We start from the raw sequence: 20185 nt of genomic DNA on the forward strand, positions 1-20185 counted from the left end.
CGTCCTTTTCAAGTGCACACAGAGCGTTCTCCAGAATAGATCATATATTAGCCCGCAAAACCAGCCTCAACAAATTAAGGAAGATTGAAGTCATACCATGCATCTTTTCTGACACAGCACCATACAACTATGAGTCAACCGCAAGAAATAATTTGGAAAGACCACAAATACATAGGGGTTAAACAACATGCTACAAAATAATGAATGGGTCAAGCAAATCAAAGAAGAAATTAAAAAGTACCTGGAAACAAATGAGAATGGAAACACAATGGTCCAAAACCTCTGAGATACAGCAAAAGTGGTTCTAAGAGGGAACTTTATAGCAATACAGGCCTATCTCAAGAAGCAAGAAAACTCTCTAATAAACAACATAACCTTACACCTGAAGGAGCTAGAAAAAGGACAACAAACAAAACTTAAAACAAGCAGAAGGAAGGAAATAATTAAGATAAGAGCAGAAATAAATGATACCAAACTAAACACACACACACACACACACACACACACACACACACACACACACACACAATAGAGCAGGTCAGTGAAACTAGGAGCTGGTTCTCTGAAAACAAAAATCAATATAATTTACAATCTTCTAGCGAGACTTCTCATGAAAAAGAAGAAAGGACTCAAAGTCACAAATGAGGGAGGAAAAATAACAACCAATAATCACAGAAATACAAATAAAATAATAAGAGAATATTATGAAAAACTATGTACCAACAAATTGGACAACCTAGAAGAAATGGATACATTCCTAGAAACATAAAAAGTACCAAAATTGAAACAGGAAGATAGAAAATTTGAACAGACCTATAACCAGCAAATAAATGGAATCAGTAATCAAAAAACTCCCAACAAGCAAAAGTCTAGGACCAGATGGCTTCACAAGTGAGTTCTACCAAACATTTAAAGAGGAGTTAATAACCATTCTCAAACTATTCCAAAAAGAGAAAAAGAAGGAAAACTTCCAAATTCATTCTATGAGGCCAGCATTACCCTGATACCAAAACTAGATAAAAAAAAGAGAACTATAAGCCAATATCCCTGATGCACATACATGCAAAAATCCTCAACAAAATACCAGCAAACCAAATTCAACAATGCATTAAAGAAAACATTCACCATGGTTAAGTGGGATTTGTTCCAAAGTCGTTCAGTATTCGCAAATTGATCAATGTGTTACATCACATCAATAAGAGAAAGGATAAGAACCATGTGATCATTTCAATAGGCACAGAAAAAGCATTTGACAAAGTACAACATCCATTCATGATAAAACCCTCAACAAAGTAGGTTTAGAGGGAACATAGCTCACTGTAATAAAGGCCATTTATTAAAAAAACCACAGCTAATATCATCCTTAATGGATGGAACTGAGAGTTTTTTCCCCCTAAGGTCAGGAACAAGACAAGGATGTCCACTCTTAATACTTTTATTCAGCATAGTACTGGAAGTCCTAGGCACAGCAATCAGATAACACAAAGAAATAAGAGGCATCCACGTCGGCAAGGAAGAAGTAAACTTTCACTATTTGCAGATGACATGATACTATATACAGAAAACCAGAAAGACCCACCCCCCTCAAAAAAACTGCTAGAACTGATAAACTAATTCAATAAAGTTGCAATTATACAAAATCGGTGTATGGAAATCTGCCGTGTTCATATACACTAATGATGAAGCTGCAGAAAGAGAAATTAAGAAAAACAATCCCATTTACATCTGCACCAAAAATAATAAGATACCTGGGAATAAGCCTAACCAAAGAGGTGAAAGACCTGTACTCTGAAACTATAAAACACTGACGAAAGAAATTCAAGAGGACACAAAGAAATGGAAAGACATGCCATGCTCACGGATTGGGAGAACAAATATTGCTAAAATGTCTACATTACTCAAAGCAATCTACACATCTAATGCAATCCCTATCGAAATACCACCAGCATTTTCCACAGAACTTATAACAAATAAGTCTGAAACTTGTATGGAACCACAAAAGACCTCGAATAGCCAAAGCAACCTTGAAAAGGAAAAGCAAAGCTGGAGGCATCACAATTCTGGACTTCAAGTTATGTGACAAAGCTGTAATAATCAAAACAGTATGGCGCTGGCACAAAAACAGACACATAGATCACTAGAACAGAATAGAAAACCCAGAAATAAACCCATAATTGTATGGTCAATTAATCTTTGACAAAGCAGGAGAGAATATCAAATGGGAAAAAAGACAGTCTCTTCAACAAATGGTGTTGAGAAAACTGGACAGCTACATGCAAAAGGAAGAAACTGGACCGCTTTCTTACACCATACAGAAAAAATTAATTAAAAAGTGGATTAAATACCTACCTACATGTGGGACCTGAAATCATTAAAATCCTGGAAGAGAGCACAGGCAGTAACCTCTTTGACATCTGTCATAGGAACTTTTTCTCAGGCAAGAGAAACAAAAGCCAAACTAAACTATTGGGATCACATCAAAATAAAAAGCTTCTGCACAGTGAAAGAAACAATCAACAAAACTAAAAGGCAACCTACAGAATGGGAGAGGAGATTTGCAAATAACATATCTGATAAAGGGTTAGTATGCAAAATATGTATAGAACTTCTAAAACTCAACACCCCAAAACAGAATAATACAATTACAACATAGGCAAAAAACACGAACAGACATTTCTCCAAAGAAGACATCCAGGTGGCCAACAGACACATGAAAAGGTGCTCAACATCACTTATCATCAAGAAAATGCAAATCAAAACCACAATGAGCTATCACTTCACACCTATCAGAATGGCTAAAATCAACAACTCAAGGGACAACTGGTGTTGGTAAGGATATGGAGAAAAAGAAACACTTGTGCACTGTTGGTGGGAATGCAGACTGGTACAGCCAATGTGGAAAACAGTGTGGAGTTCCCCCAAGTCACACTACTGGGTATTTATCCAAAGAATACAAAAACACGAATTCAAAGGGATACACGAACTCCTATGTTTATGTCAGCATTATTTACTGTAACCAAATTATGGAATCAGCCCAAGTATCTATCAATAGGTGAATGGAAATAGAAAGATGTTATATATATATAATATATATTATATATATTATATATATATATATATTATATATATATATTATATATATAATATATATATATATACACACACACACACACACACATATATGCCTATATATATATATATATATATATATGTGTGTGTGTGTGTGTGTATATATATATAGATAAATAGATGCTATATCTATAGATATAGATATAGATAATGGAATTCAGCCATAAAAAGGAATGAAATCTTGCCATTTGCGATGACATGGATGGGTCTAGAGAGTATTTTGTTAAGTGAAATGCATCAGTCAGACGAAGGCAAATACCATGATTTCATTCATATGTGGAATTTAGGAAGCAAAACAAATGAGCAAAGGGGGAAAAAAGAGAGAGACAAGTTAAGAAACAGACTCTTAATGATGGAGAATAAACTGATGGCTACCAGAGGGGAGATGGGGGGGGGGGATGGGGGAAACAGGTGATGGGGATGAAGGAGGGCACTTGTTGTGATGAGCACAGGGTGATGTATGGAAGTGTTGAATCACTATATTGTATATCTGAAACTAATATAGCACTGTATGTTAACCAACCTGAATTAAAATAAAAATTAAATATGACAAAAAAACATTTTATCTAAGAACTTTCAAAAGGAATCGTGTCATTTAGGAAAGGAATAATGGACTTGGGTCATAATTTCATATGGTCCTCCAAGAAGAAATTTCCCTAATATTATCATTCTTGGCTCTTAAGAGTTTAAGAAAAATTGAAGTACTCTGATTTGATGACCATACTCCTACTGTAAAAGTGGGTTTTAATGGGGTTTAAAGCGATTGAGATAGAGAATAATTCCATTATTGACATTCACTTGTTTATTCATTCAGAAAATGCTTATGAATATACTGTTCATTAAAAATAGAATTACTGGGGCGCCTGCGTGGCTAAGTCAGTTAAGTGTCTGACTTCAGCTTAGGTCATGATCTCACAGTTTGTGAGTTCGAGCCCCACATCAGACTCTGTGCTGACAGCTTGGAGCCTGGAGCCTGCTTTGGACTCTGTGTCTTCCTCTCTCTCTGCCCTTCCTTTGCTCATGCTCATGCTCTGTCTCTCTCTCTCTCTCTCAAAAAATGAATAAACATTAAAAAATATTTTTAAAATAGAATTACTGAGTTCCTACCTGACACCAGGCCTGTGAACCAGTGAGACAGGATGACGAAGATGTGGTTTCTGTCATCAAAGAGTTTCTGACCTGTTAAGCAAACCTATGGCTGTGCCAGAATGGAAGAGCCATGACCGCTACATACACACTGATGTGGGGTCAACACTATGTGCAGCCTTGCAGGAAATTCAAGGAAGTAGAAAGCCCAGAGCCTGAGTGTAGGGGCTACAATTATTCATGGCTTACGTTTTTCCAACTGCTTGGACATAATATATAAAATGGAAAAATGTATGAATTTTAGAACTAAATGTTGAATTAATCTCTGGTGCATAGTAGGTGTTCAATAACATTGGTTGAACGAACAGATGAATGATCAGCGCTCTGTAAATTCATCGAAAGAAGACTTCCCTGTAGGCTGACAGGAAAAAGCCTTGTAAGGTAAAGGCTGGTTTGAAGGACTCGAGTGTACATGTGGATGGTAAACTATATACAAACAGGCTCATCCTTCTGCAAAAAAAATGGTTTCCTAAAAAGCTTAAGCTATAATTTTTAGATATACTAGAATAAATGGGCAAAAGATGATAGAAATTAGAAATTGTAAACAACACCACTTGAGAACTTCACTGAAACTGTAATTTAAAAAAAAATTCACTCTAATGAAACTAATTCACGAACCAGTCCCTATTTTGTCATTCTTAAGTGAGACTTACTTTGCATTTTAGCAAATCTTGCCTGTGATTTGCAGATAGACTGGTTTCAACATGTGGGAGACCTGGTTCTGAGAGATGTTTCTTTTTCTAATGTATTTTGCATTTATAACAAGGTAATAACCTAAATTAAAAATCAAATAGTACAAGTTGTAATGAAAAGCAGCAGACTCTTGTCAACTTTTTGCCATGTCTGATTCTCCCTCTCCACGAAAAAGTCCTTTCTATCCTTTAGGTATTTCTTCTGGTCCTTACCATAATTCTTCGAAGTGAGGTGCATGTTCTCCTGTGTCTTGATATTTCAGATTTGCCTATCTACTGACTTCCTGTTCTGAATAAGGATTCCTCTCTTTTATCTTCCCTCGTACGTTAACATCTTCCCTTTCTCCTTCCTCACGGTATGGTTTTAATATTCTCTGAACAAATACTCAGGGTTTTGTTTTTCTACTAAGTCTATGGTTGTTCTATTGTTGTTCGCTTCTGGCCCAGTAGTATACCATGATTATCTTTCCTTTCTTGTTCACATTTCTGTTTTCGTACTTGCTAACCTTTCCAATAGCTATGGAAAATGTCTCTCAGTTCAGTTTTCCCTTCAGGCAAACCTGCCAGGTGATCTACTGGTTCCCATCTCCCCAGACTCCCTCCCGGAACCTGCTCCAATTGTTCCTTGTTTACTCCCTCTTTGTGAATGAAGCAAATCCTTCAGTCACTTTAGGCGGCTTTGTGTATCTCCAAGCATTTCCATTCTACTCTGTACTTTGTACTAATGGATAGTTAGTTTGTATTATGGAGCAACTAAGGAGGCAAACGCTTCTGTAAGAATTCCAAGGTAATGTCTCCTGTCGCTCAGCTTCTGCTGCTGCTGTTGGAAAGTCTGATGCCTTTCTGACCCCTCCCCCCGACCCCGGCCCTTTATATGTGACTGGATTTTCCCCTGCGGGAAGCTCTTGGAACATTAAGGAGGGAATTAAAGTGTCATGGCCCAGAGAATGGGGTCAGATTTTGGCTCTGTCACATATTAATTGTGCTTAACCATCATGATTCAATTTTGTCATTTATAATTGGGGGTTCCTACAAGAAAGATTTGTTGGGGGATGAAATGAATCAAGGTAATAAGTATAGAATATTGGCATAGCCCTTGGCAGGCAGAATGCATTCAGTAAGTGTATACATCTCCTCCTCCTGTTCCCCAGAGTTAAATTCAATCATTGCACACCTTGCTTTGTGCCTCATTTCATCCATTGTGCTAGATGGCCGGTGGCCCTTTATCATTTGGATATATATGTTCAACGGTTTTGAAATTTTTGTCAATAGGTGATCGTACTGCCTGAATGACCTCGTTCACAGAATTTCCATGGTGATTAAATCAAGCCCAATAATCTATGTAAAAGTCCTTTGTGGCATGACAGGCATTGTTTGATTTCAAAACATAAAGGCTGTGTTGGGGTCTTTGGGAAGGTCTCGTCTTTGTATGCGTGACTAGGAGAGGCTATGGCTCTGGGAAGAAGAACGTATTTCTTACTTCTTCCTTTTTTGGTCCGCATAACAGGTTGCTAACATCAGGTGGTAGTGAGAGACCTGAAAAACCCTTCAAAGCCTCTTTAGTTCAAAGTGACTAAAATAGTTTGGAGCATGAACTGAACTAGTGTCAGCTGAGTACCAGTCCCCTTTGCTATGATGCTTGCATAGGACGGTGCATTGCAGCGAAATGGCTTAGAGCTGATGTGTCAAAAAATAGCCTGTCAGCTGGAAGCCTGCCTTATTAATTATTCCCTCTGTTGTTATTCTCCTCATGTACCTTCTCTTCCCCTCCTTTTCTTCCCCCCTCTGCCAGGCACTGCTTCATTTCACTCTCCCGCTCTGTTCTCCTTCTAGTCAACTGGGGAACTTCTCTCTCTGTGTCAGTCTGGAGGTGGCTGGAGTGGAACCAGGTTCACACTGCGGCAGGAGAAAAAGGAAGGTGGGATTCAGTTGCCTCTGCTCAAAGGGGAGCGAGGCTACAGGAGGCCTGGAGAAGCACAGGCCAGTGCTGGCCAGCCTCAAGAAGGAGAGGGTCTGGGGACAGAGCTCAGTGGTCAGCTGCCAACCTCAGCTTTTGAGCAAGCCACGGGGTGTTTACCCAAGTGCCCAGTGGGGTTCTTCTAGACTGCGGATACATCGAAAACAATGTGGAAATAAAACGAATGGCCAGTAATTGGAGAAGTGTAAAAAAAAAACAACCTAACACTAAAAATCAAGAGGTCTAAATATGCATGTGATGTATGCAGGACGGAATGTGGCAGCTTTGGGCTCTTGCGGCCCAGTGTGCATAGAAGCGCAGAATCAGGCCATTGGGAGGAGTGATGTTAGTTCTCAGCTGCAGTGGGGGAGGTCACTATGATGAGTGCTGACTTAGTCTCCCTGATGTGCATGCACTGGGGTCTTATCTGAAGCGCTTAACCCACAGAGTGCTCTATGATAGGAAAATATATGGAGATACCAGTGGAACAACGGAAATGGTGTTTTAAAGCGATCTTGTACCTTACGCATTCCTTACAAGTGCATACTCCTCGTAGGTTACTAGATCGCTTTAAAACATACAAATCACACTTCCCTTGGGGGAGAAATTACGATTTTGCAGATTAGACATTCACTGAGTACCTGCATTGTACTAGGCACTGTGTTTGGTGTTGAGAATGCAAAAATGAGTAAGAGCATAATCCTTGCTTTTGACAAGATGGCTGTTCTAACAAGAAACATCTTCCCTCCTGTGCTCCTAGTGAGAACGTTTGAAAGTTGCTCTTAATGCTTTTCACATGAAAATTTTTGACCTAACCTCCTTCATGTGAAAAATTAATAAATGATTTCAATAGTGTTTTAGTTTTAAATACTATGATTTTGTATTAGCAGAGGACCTTTCTATCAAGAGGAGAAAGCACATTATTGCATTGATTCTCCCGAGAGCCTCTCTATCCCTTTGAGGAGATGTGAAGGATGCATTTTTATTCCCACTGAATTAATGAAAAAAAAAATCAGTGGGAAGTTTTGGGAAAATGAGCTAAACATTTTTAAAAATTGAGTTAGACTTTGTATCAAATTAAATTCCAGATGGATTAAAGATTTAAAAAAAAATTTTTTTTAAAGGAGGAAAAGAAGAAAGAAAGAACCAGAATAGCACTGCAAGAAAATATAGGTCAAGTTATATAATCTTGGTTGGGAAGAGAAAAATAATTTTCCTAGCATGACCCCAAAGTCAAAAACCACTGAAGAAACCACAAAAAATTTTATTCTCTGAAAAATGTCAGTTTTAATATTCAGATTCCTGAATGTTGCTCTTTACTACCTTGTATTTCTTTGAGAGGTTTTACCAGGGTGTTGATCCTGGTAATAATTACTGAGTCATTCAAAAATAATGCTAGAACCTATCACAGGCCAGGGACTGTGCAGAATGTTGGGGGAAGCACTGGGTGGCAAGGCCTCACCGTGGGGTGAACCTTCTGAGAGAAGAAGTGTACTATGGCCAGGAGTGAAACTCGAACCCCTGCACGGCAGGCATTGCCACACCACGGAAACCCCGGCCTCTCCTCAGACTCTGTCGTACTGGGTGTCTGCTTTAGTTAAATGAACTATGAATCAATTCATCGGTGATGTTGCCTGAATGTCCTGCGCGGCTCCTGTGGACAGCGTCCAGGGCTAAATGCCCAAGCATGCTGGAGAAAAGCAGCCTCGCCCCCTGGCTGTAGTAGAGAGGTGGACATTCGTCCCACAGATTAATATACACGTACAGGGTTTGAAGTACAGCGAAGGGAAGGAGTATAAAGGGATCCTGAGCTAGATCTGAAAGACCAAGAAAGGCTTCTTTGAGGAGGCTGACATTTAATTGGAGGCTTGGAAGATAAAGAGGGGAGTTAACCCTTAAACTGGAGGAAGAGGGTTCCAGGCAGGAGAAGGGCCATGGGCACATCCTGTACTGACTAATGGGAATGGAAAAGTCACGAGGACCTTGGCTTTATCCTAAGCGGAATTACAGGGCTTTGAGCAACAGGGGAATGTGATTTGCTTTACGTTTAAGGATGATTACTTACCCTCTTCATGCTACTGGCTTTGGAAGCGAAGCCTTTTCTAGAGAATAAACCATGGTGTGTACATGATAGTGCTAAGGACTTTGCGATGTGAGGTTCGGCCCAGCAAGAAAGATAACGAGGAGAAGCCCTCGTAGGGAAAAGCGATCGCCTCTAATGAGGGGATGCCACCAGCCTGGACGTGGTGATTCCATTTTGCAGGGCGTCTCTGCCTTAGATGCCTCAGGGTGACGGGGCCGCTTGAACTGAGCAGTAGCCGTCTGGAAATGTTTGTGAACACGCCTGGCCCCTGTGAAGGCGAGAAATCATGCATCCTTGCAGCCGAAGTGGCAATTCAAGGTTTGAACTGGAGGAAATTGTCTCCCTAAAGATAAAAACATCCCGAAGGTTTTTGATTCGCTTTTAATTATCGAGAAGGACTTCTTTTAGTAACGTAAGCTTCTAAATAAAACAACCTGAAAGGCCTTGGAGAAAATTTAAAGCACTCAATTGTAGTAAGTTGTATATAACTTGTAAATGGCGTAGTTAGTTTGCATTCTTTTCCTCACGGGCCTAATATTCCAGGGAAGAGAGAAATACTAATGCTCAAGGAAGGTCTTTTATGGTCTCTGTGCATATTCAGGGCATTGCCAAAGGACAGTTATAAAATACCATTGCAAAGATTTTCTTTCTCACTTGACTTTCTATGAATACTGAGGCAGTTTGGGGCCCTAAGAAACATGTTTATCATGCTAGTGCATTTGTAAGCTTTGCCTTTCATTAGCTTTTCATGGCCACCCCATAAGAAAAGATTCAGTGTCGTCTTTTAGAATTCAGAATTCTGGAATTACATCGCTGTTTTAGTTTCCTCCCGTGTAATTATTCTTCTTCCTTTCTGCTTCCCCTCCACTCCCAAACATAAACATTCAGTATGAGTTCGACTTGTCTGTTAAGAGTTTTTTACCATCTAGAGATTGTAACGTTTCGTTGGAATAAATTCCCAAGCTTGCTAGGAGGATAGAGATATGGAACATTTACGGGGAAATTGATTTTCTTTCAACATAAAGGATTAGCAGAAGCTGGAGTCAAAAGTTTGGAGTTGGTGATGCTGCTGTTATTCCTGTATGTTTATTGTAACCCCCTTTCCACGTCCTTCTCCACCCCCGCTTTGGCTGGATGTCCTGACACCAGTCAGGGAAGCCGTGCCTTGGGATAAATCTTCACCTAGAATGTTTTCCCCTTAATGTACAGTACGTAAACCCGTGCTTGCCGGTGCGTGCAGACGGTATAAAGCACATCCTCTGGCCTCTCATCCAGAGATTCAGAATCGGTGGGTTGCCCGTGGGAAGAGCCGGGATATCTAGTCACATGCCTCAAAGCTGTGCCTGTGCTGTAGTTTCCACACACATCCCTCCCTTCCAGGTACCACAGAGGGTTAAATCTCACAGAATCAATACCTCTGCTCTCAAATATTTGGAAAGGCACGGATGGTAAATTCAGATCTTATTGGTGATTTCTGTACATGTTTTTTGAAATTCATTGCGTTGTGTGTTTCTGCGATGGAGAAACGAAAATTCTTATGGAAAACCCGTATTTGTTATCACTATCTGCCGTAAATCCTTGCAAGGACTGCAGTGACATTGTGTCCCTGCCCTCACATCAGCCCCACTCACTGGAAAACATCATGGTCTGATAGCAAATGTGACAAGCGTTTGAAAGCCTGGATCGCACTCCCCCATCCACATGGCACTAGCATTCTACAGTGACGAGCTGTAGAGGTTTCTTTTAATTCAGATGTTTTTCTAACAGCCCTGCAGCATGAGGTTGGCTTGTATTTCCTTAATTTACATATTTTTGCAGGAATCTAGCTAAGGTTGTCATGTTTCTCTGAATTGGTGACAATTGTTGATAGAACTCTGTAAATGTATTTTTATAAGCAGCCTGAATTGAATTGCATTTGATGTGACGGCCCCAATCTGACTCTGTTGACTTCATATAAATTGAGAAATCAGAAAAAATAATGTGCATAGAAGGAAACCTAAACGTACCCGATTGGACTTTAGGAGAGACTAAAATAGGAAATATTGCTTAATGTGTTATAGTTAGAAAGTTTTTGTTTTGTATTCAAAGAGTAATTCCAAGAGGCTGCTTTTTGTTTGACTTAACGATCCAGAGTTCCCTCGAACACTAAAAATGATAAGATAATAGGTGAACGTTTACAGAACCCTAAGCCGACGGAGGCATAGCGTCTACTCTTGACAAACCCACAGTCTAGTGGGGAGATTAATATTTAAATGAATGCTCCATGGTGTAACAGGTACTATAGTTAGAGAATTCACAGTGCATAGTGATGGCACAAAGGAATGATGTATTCTGCCTGAAAACTAAAGGTAGTAATACAGAATGCTGGTTCAGTGTCTTGCAGAAGCTTCGTGGGTCCTTGCTATATGGCGGCACGGTGGACCACCGGCGGTGAGGAGATGGCAGGGTCCGCCCAGCACAGGCAGAAAGGGGGGCATGCGTTGTTTCTAAAGAATTTTAAAACAATAATAATGCCAATTACAATTTGGACTCCTTTTTTACTTTCACCTTGTGCCAACGGTTCTAAACACTGTCAGTGATTAGACCCTTCCCTTGGGATGGACACTCCCGAGTGCACAGCCCTGGAAAACGGCCGGTAGCAACTGTACTGGGAATGGCCAGGGACATGGGGAGCGGGCAAGACCAGGAGTTCCTCAAGCAGGAAATACAGAAGGACATTCCAGGAAGGCACCCAGCACACATAAAGGCATAGACAATAGTGAGCTTCAATGCCGTGTGGGAGGAAATAGACATTTTCAATATGGGGTGCCTGGGTGGCTCAGTCGGTGAAGCATCTGACTCTTGATCTTGGCTCAGGTTATGATCTCAAAGATCGAGCCCCGCATTGGGCTCTGTGCTGACACTGTGGAGCCTGCTTGGGATTCTCTTTCTTTCTGCCCCTCCCCAACTCATGCTCTCTCTCTCTGAAAATAAATAAATAAATAAACAAACAAACATTTAAAAAAAGAAATTATTTTCAATAAACTGTGATGGTCAGTTATCCACATGGGAAAAAAATCGGTCTCAATCCCTATCTTACACCATACAGAATCAATTCCAGATAGCTTGCAGATCTAAATGTGAAAGGTAAAACAATAACGTCTCAGGGGAAAACATAAGAGAATGTGCTCACGATCTTTGTCTTTTAAACACAGTACAAAGGGGTACCTGGGTGGCTCAGTAGGTGAAGCATCCGACTTTGGCTCAGGTCATGATCTCACGGTTCATGAGCGAGCTCTGCGTCGGGCTCTGTGCTGACAGCTCAGAGCCTGGAGGCTGCTTCGGATTCTGTGTCTCCCTCTCTCTCTGTTCTTCTCCTGTTCGTGCTCTGTCTCTCTCAAAAATAAATAAAGATTAAAAAAATAAAATAAGCAGAGCACCAAAGACTCCAAAAGGAAAAAAAAAATGAGAAATTGGAACGTATTAAAATTAAGTATTTCTTTTCTACAAAAGAGACTATTAAGAGAGTGATAAACAACCCATAAAATGGGAGATCTTTCTGATGCATATATCTGACTAAAGACTCATACCTAAGGTATATAAAGAACTCCTAGAAGTCAGTAAAGAAAAGACATCTAATCCTAGAAATCAGTAAGGAAAAGACGTTACTCTAGGAGGAAAAAGAACCAGGCAACGCACACGGAGAGCCACACTTCACAAAAGTGTGTATCCAAATGGCCAAATGGTGTAAACACATGAAAAGGTACTTAACTGCATTAGTCATCAGAGAAATGCAAAATGAAACCATAACATGATACCACTCTACACCCACAGCATAGTTAAAATGAAAGAGAGAGAAAATGTTTTGGCAAGGATGTGAACAAACAGAAGGAACTCTTTGCACTGTTTGTGGGGGTGTAAATTGGCTCCATAACTTTGGAAAATCTCCTAGAGCTTCCTACACACACTTAATAACCTAGCAATTCTGTAGCTAGATATATACCCCGGAAGCGTACCCATGTTTACCAAAAGGCCTGTGCAAGAATGTTCATGGCAGCACTCTACATGATAGCTCTAAACTGGAAACAACGTGAACGCTCGTGTACAGCAGCTTTGAAAAACAACCTGTGTCTATTCATATAGTAGATTATTGTACAGCAGTGAGAATGGGCAGATGATGATTACACACAAAGATGTGGCCGAATCTCAAGGAGAGTGTTGGGAAAAAGATACAAAAGGACAGTAGGCAGACGGAACAGTGGTGTTTGGGGTTAGGGCACTGGTTACCTTGGGGGGCAGTTACTGGAAGCAGGCACGGGGGGCTTCAAGAGGGTTTCTTCTTCCTCTAGGTGCTAGGGACACGGCCGTATGTGTATGGTATGTGCAGGTTTCTGTATATGAAGAAGTTCAATGACAACGTTTTTGAAAAATCCAGCATGGCTACTTCAGGTCGCCAGTTAAGTGAGTGTAGAACTGATGATCGTGACCAGAGAGTTACGAAGTGGCAGGTATAGAAGATCTGACGCCATTCCAGACCCACTGGGTCTGATTCTGCGTTTCCCCCAGGTGATTTATTTGCATGTCGACGTTTGAGAACCACAGATCTAGGACAGCATCTTTCTGCCTTGTCCCCGGGTAGTTCCAACATGCAGCTGTGGTTAGGATGACTCCGAGGTATGTTGCCTGCATGGCTAAGTGAATGCAGGTGTCATTAGATAAGATAAAGAATGTGCGAGGAAGAGCAGGTGTGTGGAGGCTGACAAGTTCAGTTTTGACATGTATTTGGGGATTCCTTGGGGACATCAGGTGAAGCCATCCATTGAGTATTTAGATCTGGAGGCCAGGAGACAGATAGAAGATGGAGAGTTACAGATGGGAGTGTCCTCAGCGTGGATGGAAACATTAAAGTTAAGGGTGTTGAAAATGAGAAAAAATAATACAGAGGTCCAAGGAGAGCAAATGACCAAATAAGGGAAGAGGGGTTTGCAGGGAAAATGGGAAAAGTAGTATCAGAGGTTTGAGTGCAAGCAGGAGCAGGTGGCCTGGGGAAACTAAGGAAAGAGAGTTTTCTGCGGAAGGAAGGACCGGCGATGTTTTATGCCCAGAAAGGTCTAGTAAGGTAGACTGAGAAGGATCAATTATTTGTCCTTTGGGAGGTCACAGGTGGCTGCTCCATACACAGTTCTGGCCAGGGGTGGCTGCAAATATCCAGGCGCAGAAGTTTCAGCAGTAAGTAGGAGACAGGGGCCTGGGATGGTCAGACATTCACAGCCTTTTCAAGAAGCTGTGCAAAAAAAGGGCAGAGGGAGCGAGGTGTAGAGTGGAAAGCAAGTTTTCAATTTGGCAAAGACTGGAATATTGCCACTTGCCAACAGGAAAGAGCTACTCTGGGGAGTGATCCCTGAACCAGCCATCAGGAAAGAACGGGACTCAGAACTTCAGTGGACGCTCAACGTGAGGAGGACCCAGCAGGTGGCTGTAACTATGAATACATTCGTAGCTGACGGGTGGGAAGATGAGTTGTTGGAGTCTCATAGCCTCAGTTTTCTCTAGAAGTAGGGTTCCTGTCATTTGCCTAAAGGGATGGGGGAGACATCATAAAAATTTGTCTTTCCTAATTTTCATATACTTTCACAAAAGATGAGAACCCTGTTGTCGGCATGTAGAATATATAATAATATACCTAGATTTCATTAATCATATGTAAAAAAAAAAACACCTTAATTCCCTATGAAACAGCCCATTTTCAAATCTATACCGGAAAACACTGCGCATTCACCATTAAGAATACCCGAAGTTAAATTCCTACCCAACATCCTTGCTGTTTTTTAATTATTGAAGTAGAGTTGACATACAGTGTTACATTAGTTTCAGGTATGTGACACAGACAATGCCATATATTACGCTGCGCTCACCGTGGGAAGTGTGGCACCATCTGTCACCATACAAAGTTATTACAACATTACGGACTATGTTCCCTATGCTGTACTTTTCATCCCCATGACTTATCTGTTTTACAGCTGGAAGTTTGTACGTCTTCACCTATTTTGCCCATGCCCCACCCACCTCCACTCTGTTTAGGTAGAGTTTTTTCTCTGTATTTAAGAGTCTGTGTCTGTTTTTGTTCATTTGTTATGTTTTCTAGATTCTACATATAAGTGAAATCGTATGGTATTTGTCTTTCTCTGTCTGACTTTTCTCTAGGTCCATCCATGTTGTTGCAAATGGCAAAATCGCATTCTTCTTTAGGGCTGAGCAACATTCCATCGCGTATATATACCTTTTAAATTGAAGTGTAACTAACATGCAGCGTTATACTAGTTTCGGGTGTACAATACCGTGATTCAGCAGTTGTTTACATTACTCAGTGCTCATCATGATAAGTGTACTCCTAATCCCCATCACCTATCACCCATTCCCCCACCCACCTCCCCTATGGTAACCATCAGTTTGTTCTCTGCATTTAAGAGTCTGATTTTGGGGGGCACCTACGTGGCTTGGTCAGTTAAGCATCCGACTCTGGATTTCGGCCCGGGTCATGATCTCTTGGTTCGTGAGTTTGAGCCCCGAATCTGACTCTGCGCTGACAGCATGGAGCCTGCTTGGAATTCTCTCTCTCTGCCCCTCCCCTGCCTGTGGGCATGCACACACACACACTCTCTCTCTCTCTCTCTCTCAAAATGAATAAACTAAAAAAAGTAGAGTCTAATTTTTTTGTTTCTTTGTTTTGTTTCTTAAATTCCACCTGTGAGTGAAGTCATGTGGTATTTGTCTTTCTTTGACTGCCTTATTCTACTTAGTGTTAATACCCTCCAGCTCCATCCATGTTGTTGCAGATGGCAAGATCTCATTCTTTTTTTATGGCTGAGTAATATTCTGTTACACACACACACACACACACACACACACACCACGTCTTCTTTATCCATTCATCCGTGGATGGACTCTTGAGCTGCTTCCATTTCTTGGCTACTGTAATTAATGCTGCAATAAACACAGGGCTGCATATATCTTTTCAAATCAGCGTGTTCCTTTTCCTTGGGTCATTACCCAGTCTTCCTCCCTGTTTCATGTATCATTAACGTTTCTTTTTATTTTTATCTTGATGATTTCTCATTGCGTCTCTCTTCTACTGATGAATCCCTGGGATATTTGTTCTTATTTCTTGTCAATGTCATGAGGTATTCACACTGTGTCTGTCCTCATCATTCTTTGTGAATCAGATTCCTGAATGCTGACCTCTTCTCACATTTTTAATCAAATGATAAGTGTGAGTGTGACCTGTTCTTCATGAGTGGATTCTTGTGTAATCCAAATAATGTAACAACGACATGGCCCTCTTGTTTGTTTTGTTTTGTTTTGTTTTTTACTATAGGTTATTGAGGTGTAAGTTTGATATTATAAGTGGTTGAGGAATGTGATTCCAGAAGTTCGATGGAGTCAGCTTTGCCCTTTGGGGGTTTGGCCTCTGAGACTCGGTGGAGAGACTGAGTCCCCGGCTGTCTGATTCATTTTCCTGGCTGTTTGGCTGGTGGATTGGGGACCGTCTCAGCCTCACAGTTAGTAGCAGAGAGACTCAGCAGAGAATGAGATGGACCTGCCTGCGGGCCCTGAGCTGAACCAGGAGTGCTCTCCTCATGGAAGCAGGGGAGAGCTTGGCTCCGTACTTCACTCCTGTGTCAGGGATGTGTGTTCTCCTCTCCTCCTGATGCTGTGGCCTAAGGGAGTTTGTGCTCTGACCACCGGACCAGCCAGCCACTCCCCCTCCTCCTCAGAAAGAAAAGTAGCCAGAGGGGGGTGACAGGCACTGCAAGTGTACATCCTACATGACCCCATCCCGAGGGGGAGCAGAGTCCTTCCCTGCCCTGAGTGGCGGGAAAGAGGGGCAACCACTTCCCCAGCAGCTGACTCAGAGGGTGGGCAGGGGGCACAAGCCGAGGCTCAGAAAGATTGAGTTAACAGTTCACTGTCACGCACCAGTGGCTGGTAGAGTCTGAATGAAAACCCAGACTGGTCTGACTCAAAACCTTAGCCCTTGTGGGAAGAGACGTCACTCCCCGTGGTGCTCCTGTTGTCACAAAGGTTCTCAAGAATGTAATACATTCATAGTGATGGGGCCTGGGGATCAGCTTTCTCTTATGTGTATGTATGTCCTGGGGATTTGATTGTTGATTTAAAGACTAAGAAGAAGGAGAAGAAAGCCCAGCCTTGGAAGTGTCCCAGCTGAAGAGGAGATGGGCCCAGGAGATTGTTTTTCAACCCTTCATCCCTCACTGTCCATCCATACTTCCTCTGAGAGACCTTGATATAGGACAGCTTACTTCCTGGGTCCCAGGAATAATTCCATATGGAAAAATCACCTGACTTGAAGAATTGGGACCCTGGTCTATATTACCGTATGTTATTATTTATGAACTATGTAGAAATAAAGCTAAGGATTGCCTGGAAAGCAAACTGGTATGTCCTGTCTAGAATCTGGAGTTCTGAGTGAGCAGCTTTTGAATGAAAAGGGGGGGTGGGCATTGTTTCTTACTACATGTACTTAAAGAAAAATAACTTGATCAGTTCTAAATGGTTTTTGTGTTTCTTTCAGATATCGCCCATTTAATGTGGTTCGAAAGACTCTATGTCTGGCTTCAGTGTTTTGAAAAATACATCCTGTACCCAGCAATAATTCTGAATGCCCTCACTATTGATGCATTTTCAATAAGCAATTACCGGAGACTCGGTACCCAGTAAGTGGATAACAGTTTATTCTCGGAATGATTTCGATCACAATGATTCCAAAATCGGGTGGATTTTCTCTAAACAGGCTACAGTAGTACAGCATCTACTAATTTACTGGCCACGTAAAAGTAAGCCACGGTGGTCTTTTACTCAAACTCGCTGGAGGAACTTGATGGTTATTACAGAGTGGGCTGAAAATGAAGTCAGATCTGCTTGGAGTGATGTTGCAAATAAACGACAGTCGGTTTGAAAAAGCTCCTGCAAGAACTTAGTGAGCTTTAATGAGATGACGGAAGCACAGTGTGGTTCCGGGGGTTCCTGAACCCCCTGGAAAGTTCTTACCATCATGCTCAGAGCTTTATGAACCGCCTCATGTCATTTCATTTAGCAAATACTCTATCGTTTTGTGCTTGAGGGAGGGGGGATTAATCACTGTCAGTGCTCTCTCTGCATTTATCGGGAGAAGCCTCACAGTTAAAAAAAAACACGGAGCACAGCGTCATCATGCCGTCAAGATGCCCATGTTTTTGCAAAGCATTAACAACACACAGTTGAGTTGTTAGTTTCATACATTAAAATTAACTCTGAATTTGCAAATGGAAATCCTTCTCGATAATCTGTGGATTTGCTGCTCTGACAGAAAGTTGAAGTGCCTGGTCAAGTAAGTTCGAGTAGGAGAATGAGAAAGACATCCTTTCCCAGATTTGCTTATTAAGTCATGTTGCTTAAACATTATGTGCCCAAGTCAATTCTTGTGCATAATCCCAAGCATACTAATTTAAACCTGCTCTTCCTTTCGGGGGGTGATGAGGACAAATTAATTAACATTTGCCAAAGATTGAGCAAGCTGAGATAAAAGACATTTGAACACTCTGTTGGACATTGAGTGGATTCATAGTCACACAAAGCAGACACTGAATGGAATGGTCATATAACCTTCCTGTCTTTATCAGACTCTGCCTTCCTTCCAGTTCAGACCTGTCATGGCTAGGCCAGGCCAAGTCGTGCCCTTTGGTATTTAAAATCCTGGACTTCAGATCCAGGGATGAAAATCAGTCTCACTGGATAAAGAACACAGACAGTGAGACTGGAGCCCTCTTGCCCAGTTTGGGGGGACCCAGTCCCGGAGATGACTCCTCGTCCAGAACCTCAAGTGCTTTCTCTAGTGGTAGGTGTTTCTGGTATGGCACAATGTTGGCTAACCCTGCCGCCCTCCCGGAACAAGGCCGCATCTCGGTTTCTAGAACGAGGGCTTACGATCAGAACTAAAGTAGCAAAGAGGGTACCAGTGCTGCCCCCCCGGGGTAACGAGCTGAAGGACTTAAAGTTGGCTCGCTTTCCAACCTCAGGACTGGGACCTTAAGCTAAGCCTGCAGGTCGAGGCCCTCCAGTTCTGGCTGTTGGCAGAGGCTGGACACAAGGGTTGGGAATCAGGCAGAGTCAAAGAGTTTGGAGAGAGTCCAGTTTCAAGTAATAATACTCTCTACCCCCTATAATGTTTTTTCCAGACACGAATATCAGAAAGTAGCACCTTAGCTGTGTCCCTCCAAATAGTCTCAAATCCAAGATGACACCAACAGAACTATTCTTCTTAGAACAAAAGCTGACAATTCCTTCATATTCTTGAGGCATCCAAATGAAGCCTTGAAAGTAATTTTAGGGTGCCTGGGTGGCTCAGTCAGTTAAGTGTCCAACTCTTGGTTTTTGGGTCAGGTCATGATCTCACAGTTTCGTGAGTTCGAGCCCCGCATCGGGCTCTGTGCTGACAGCATGAAGCCTGCTCATTATTCTCTCTCTCTCTCTCTCTCTCTCTCTCTCTCTGCCCACACTGTCTCTGTTTCTCTCAAAATAAATAAATAAGCTCAAAAATTTTTTTAAATAATAATTTCAAGTACCCCGTTAGACCAGCTGTTCTAAAATAGGACAGCAGGAGTCTGTATGTCAGTATCACCCAGAAACCTGTTTCTAACTGTAGAATCCCCCAGCCTACCTGCACTGAGAACCACTGTACCTGATAGTTAGGCAGTGAACTCCTCAGCAACAGGCATGACTTCTTATTCGACTTTTAATACTAGCCCCCCTAGTAAATGGTAGAAGGCTAGGTAGATGGGTGATCAAGCCGGGACTGGTAAATGGATGAATGGGTGAATTGTGATATCTTGTTAGGTATTTATATTTCCCAGCCTGATCTAAATGGATGCTTTGCAGCTGTCCCAGGCTGTGTTCACTGACTGCTACATAAGCCTTTATTAAACCTTCAGCTGAGCCTACAATAGTCTCTGAACTATTTTAACTGTGATCATTACTCTTGCAGTGTTATAAAGGCCATAAAATTCAGTCCTTAAGATCTCCCATAGTGTTACCCAGTCATCATTGATAAGCAAAAAATTAATGCTCTTCATTTTAACCGTAGTCACAGAGAACACAAAGTTAAGAGTTGACCCTCACTTAGATTTGGCCTGAATAACCCCC

At 41.6% G+C, this 20185-nt stretch overlaps 1 protein-coding gene across 1 annotated transcript in view; it reads left to right on the forward strand.

Annotated features, from left to right (window-relative positions):
* The window catches only part of PCNX2 (pecanex 2), a 298842-nt gene that overhangs the window by 154325 nt on the left and 124332 nt on the right, over window positions 1-20185 (forward strand). The window contains exon 20 of the mRNA XM_042960259.1: window positions 17580-17721. Coding sequence (XP_042816193.1) covers window positions 17580-17721 — 142 coding nt within the window. The remainder of the gene's footprint in view (window positions 1-17579; window positions 17722-20185) is intronic.

This window comes from Panthera tigris, chromosome D2 (genome assembly GCF_018350195.1).
Source record: "Panthera tigris isolate Pti1 chromosome D2, P.tigris_Pti1_mat1.1, whole genome shotgun sequence".
NCBI classification, from domain to species: Eukaryota; Metazoa; Chordata; class Mammalia; order Carnivora; family Felidae; genus Panthera; species Panthera tigris.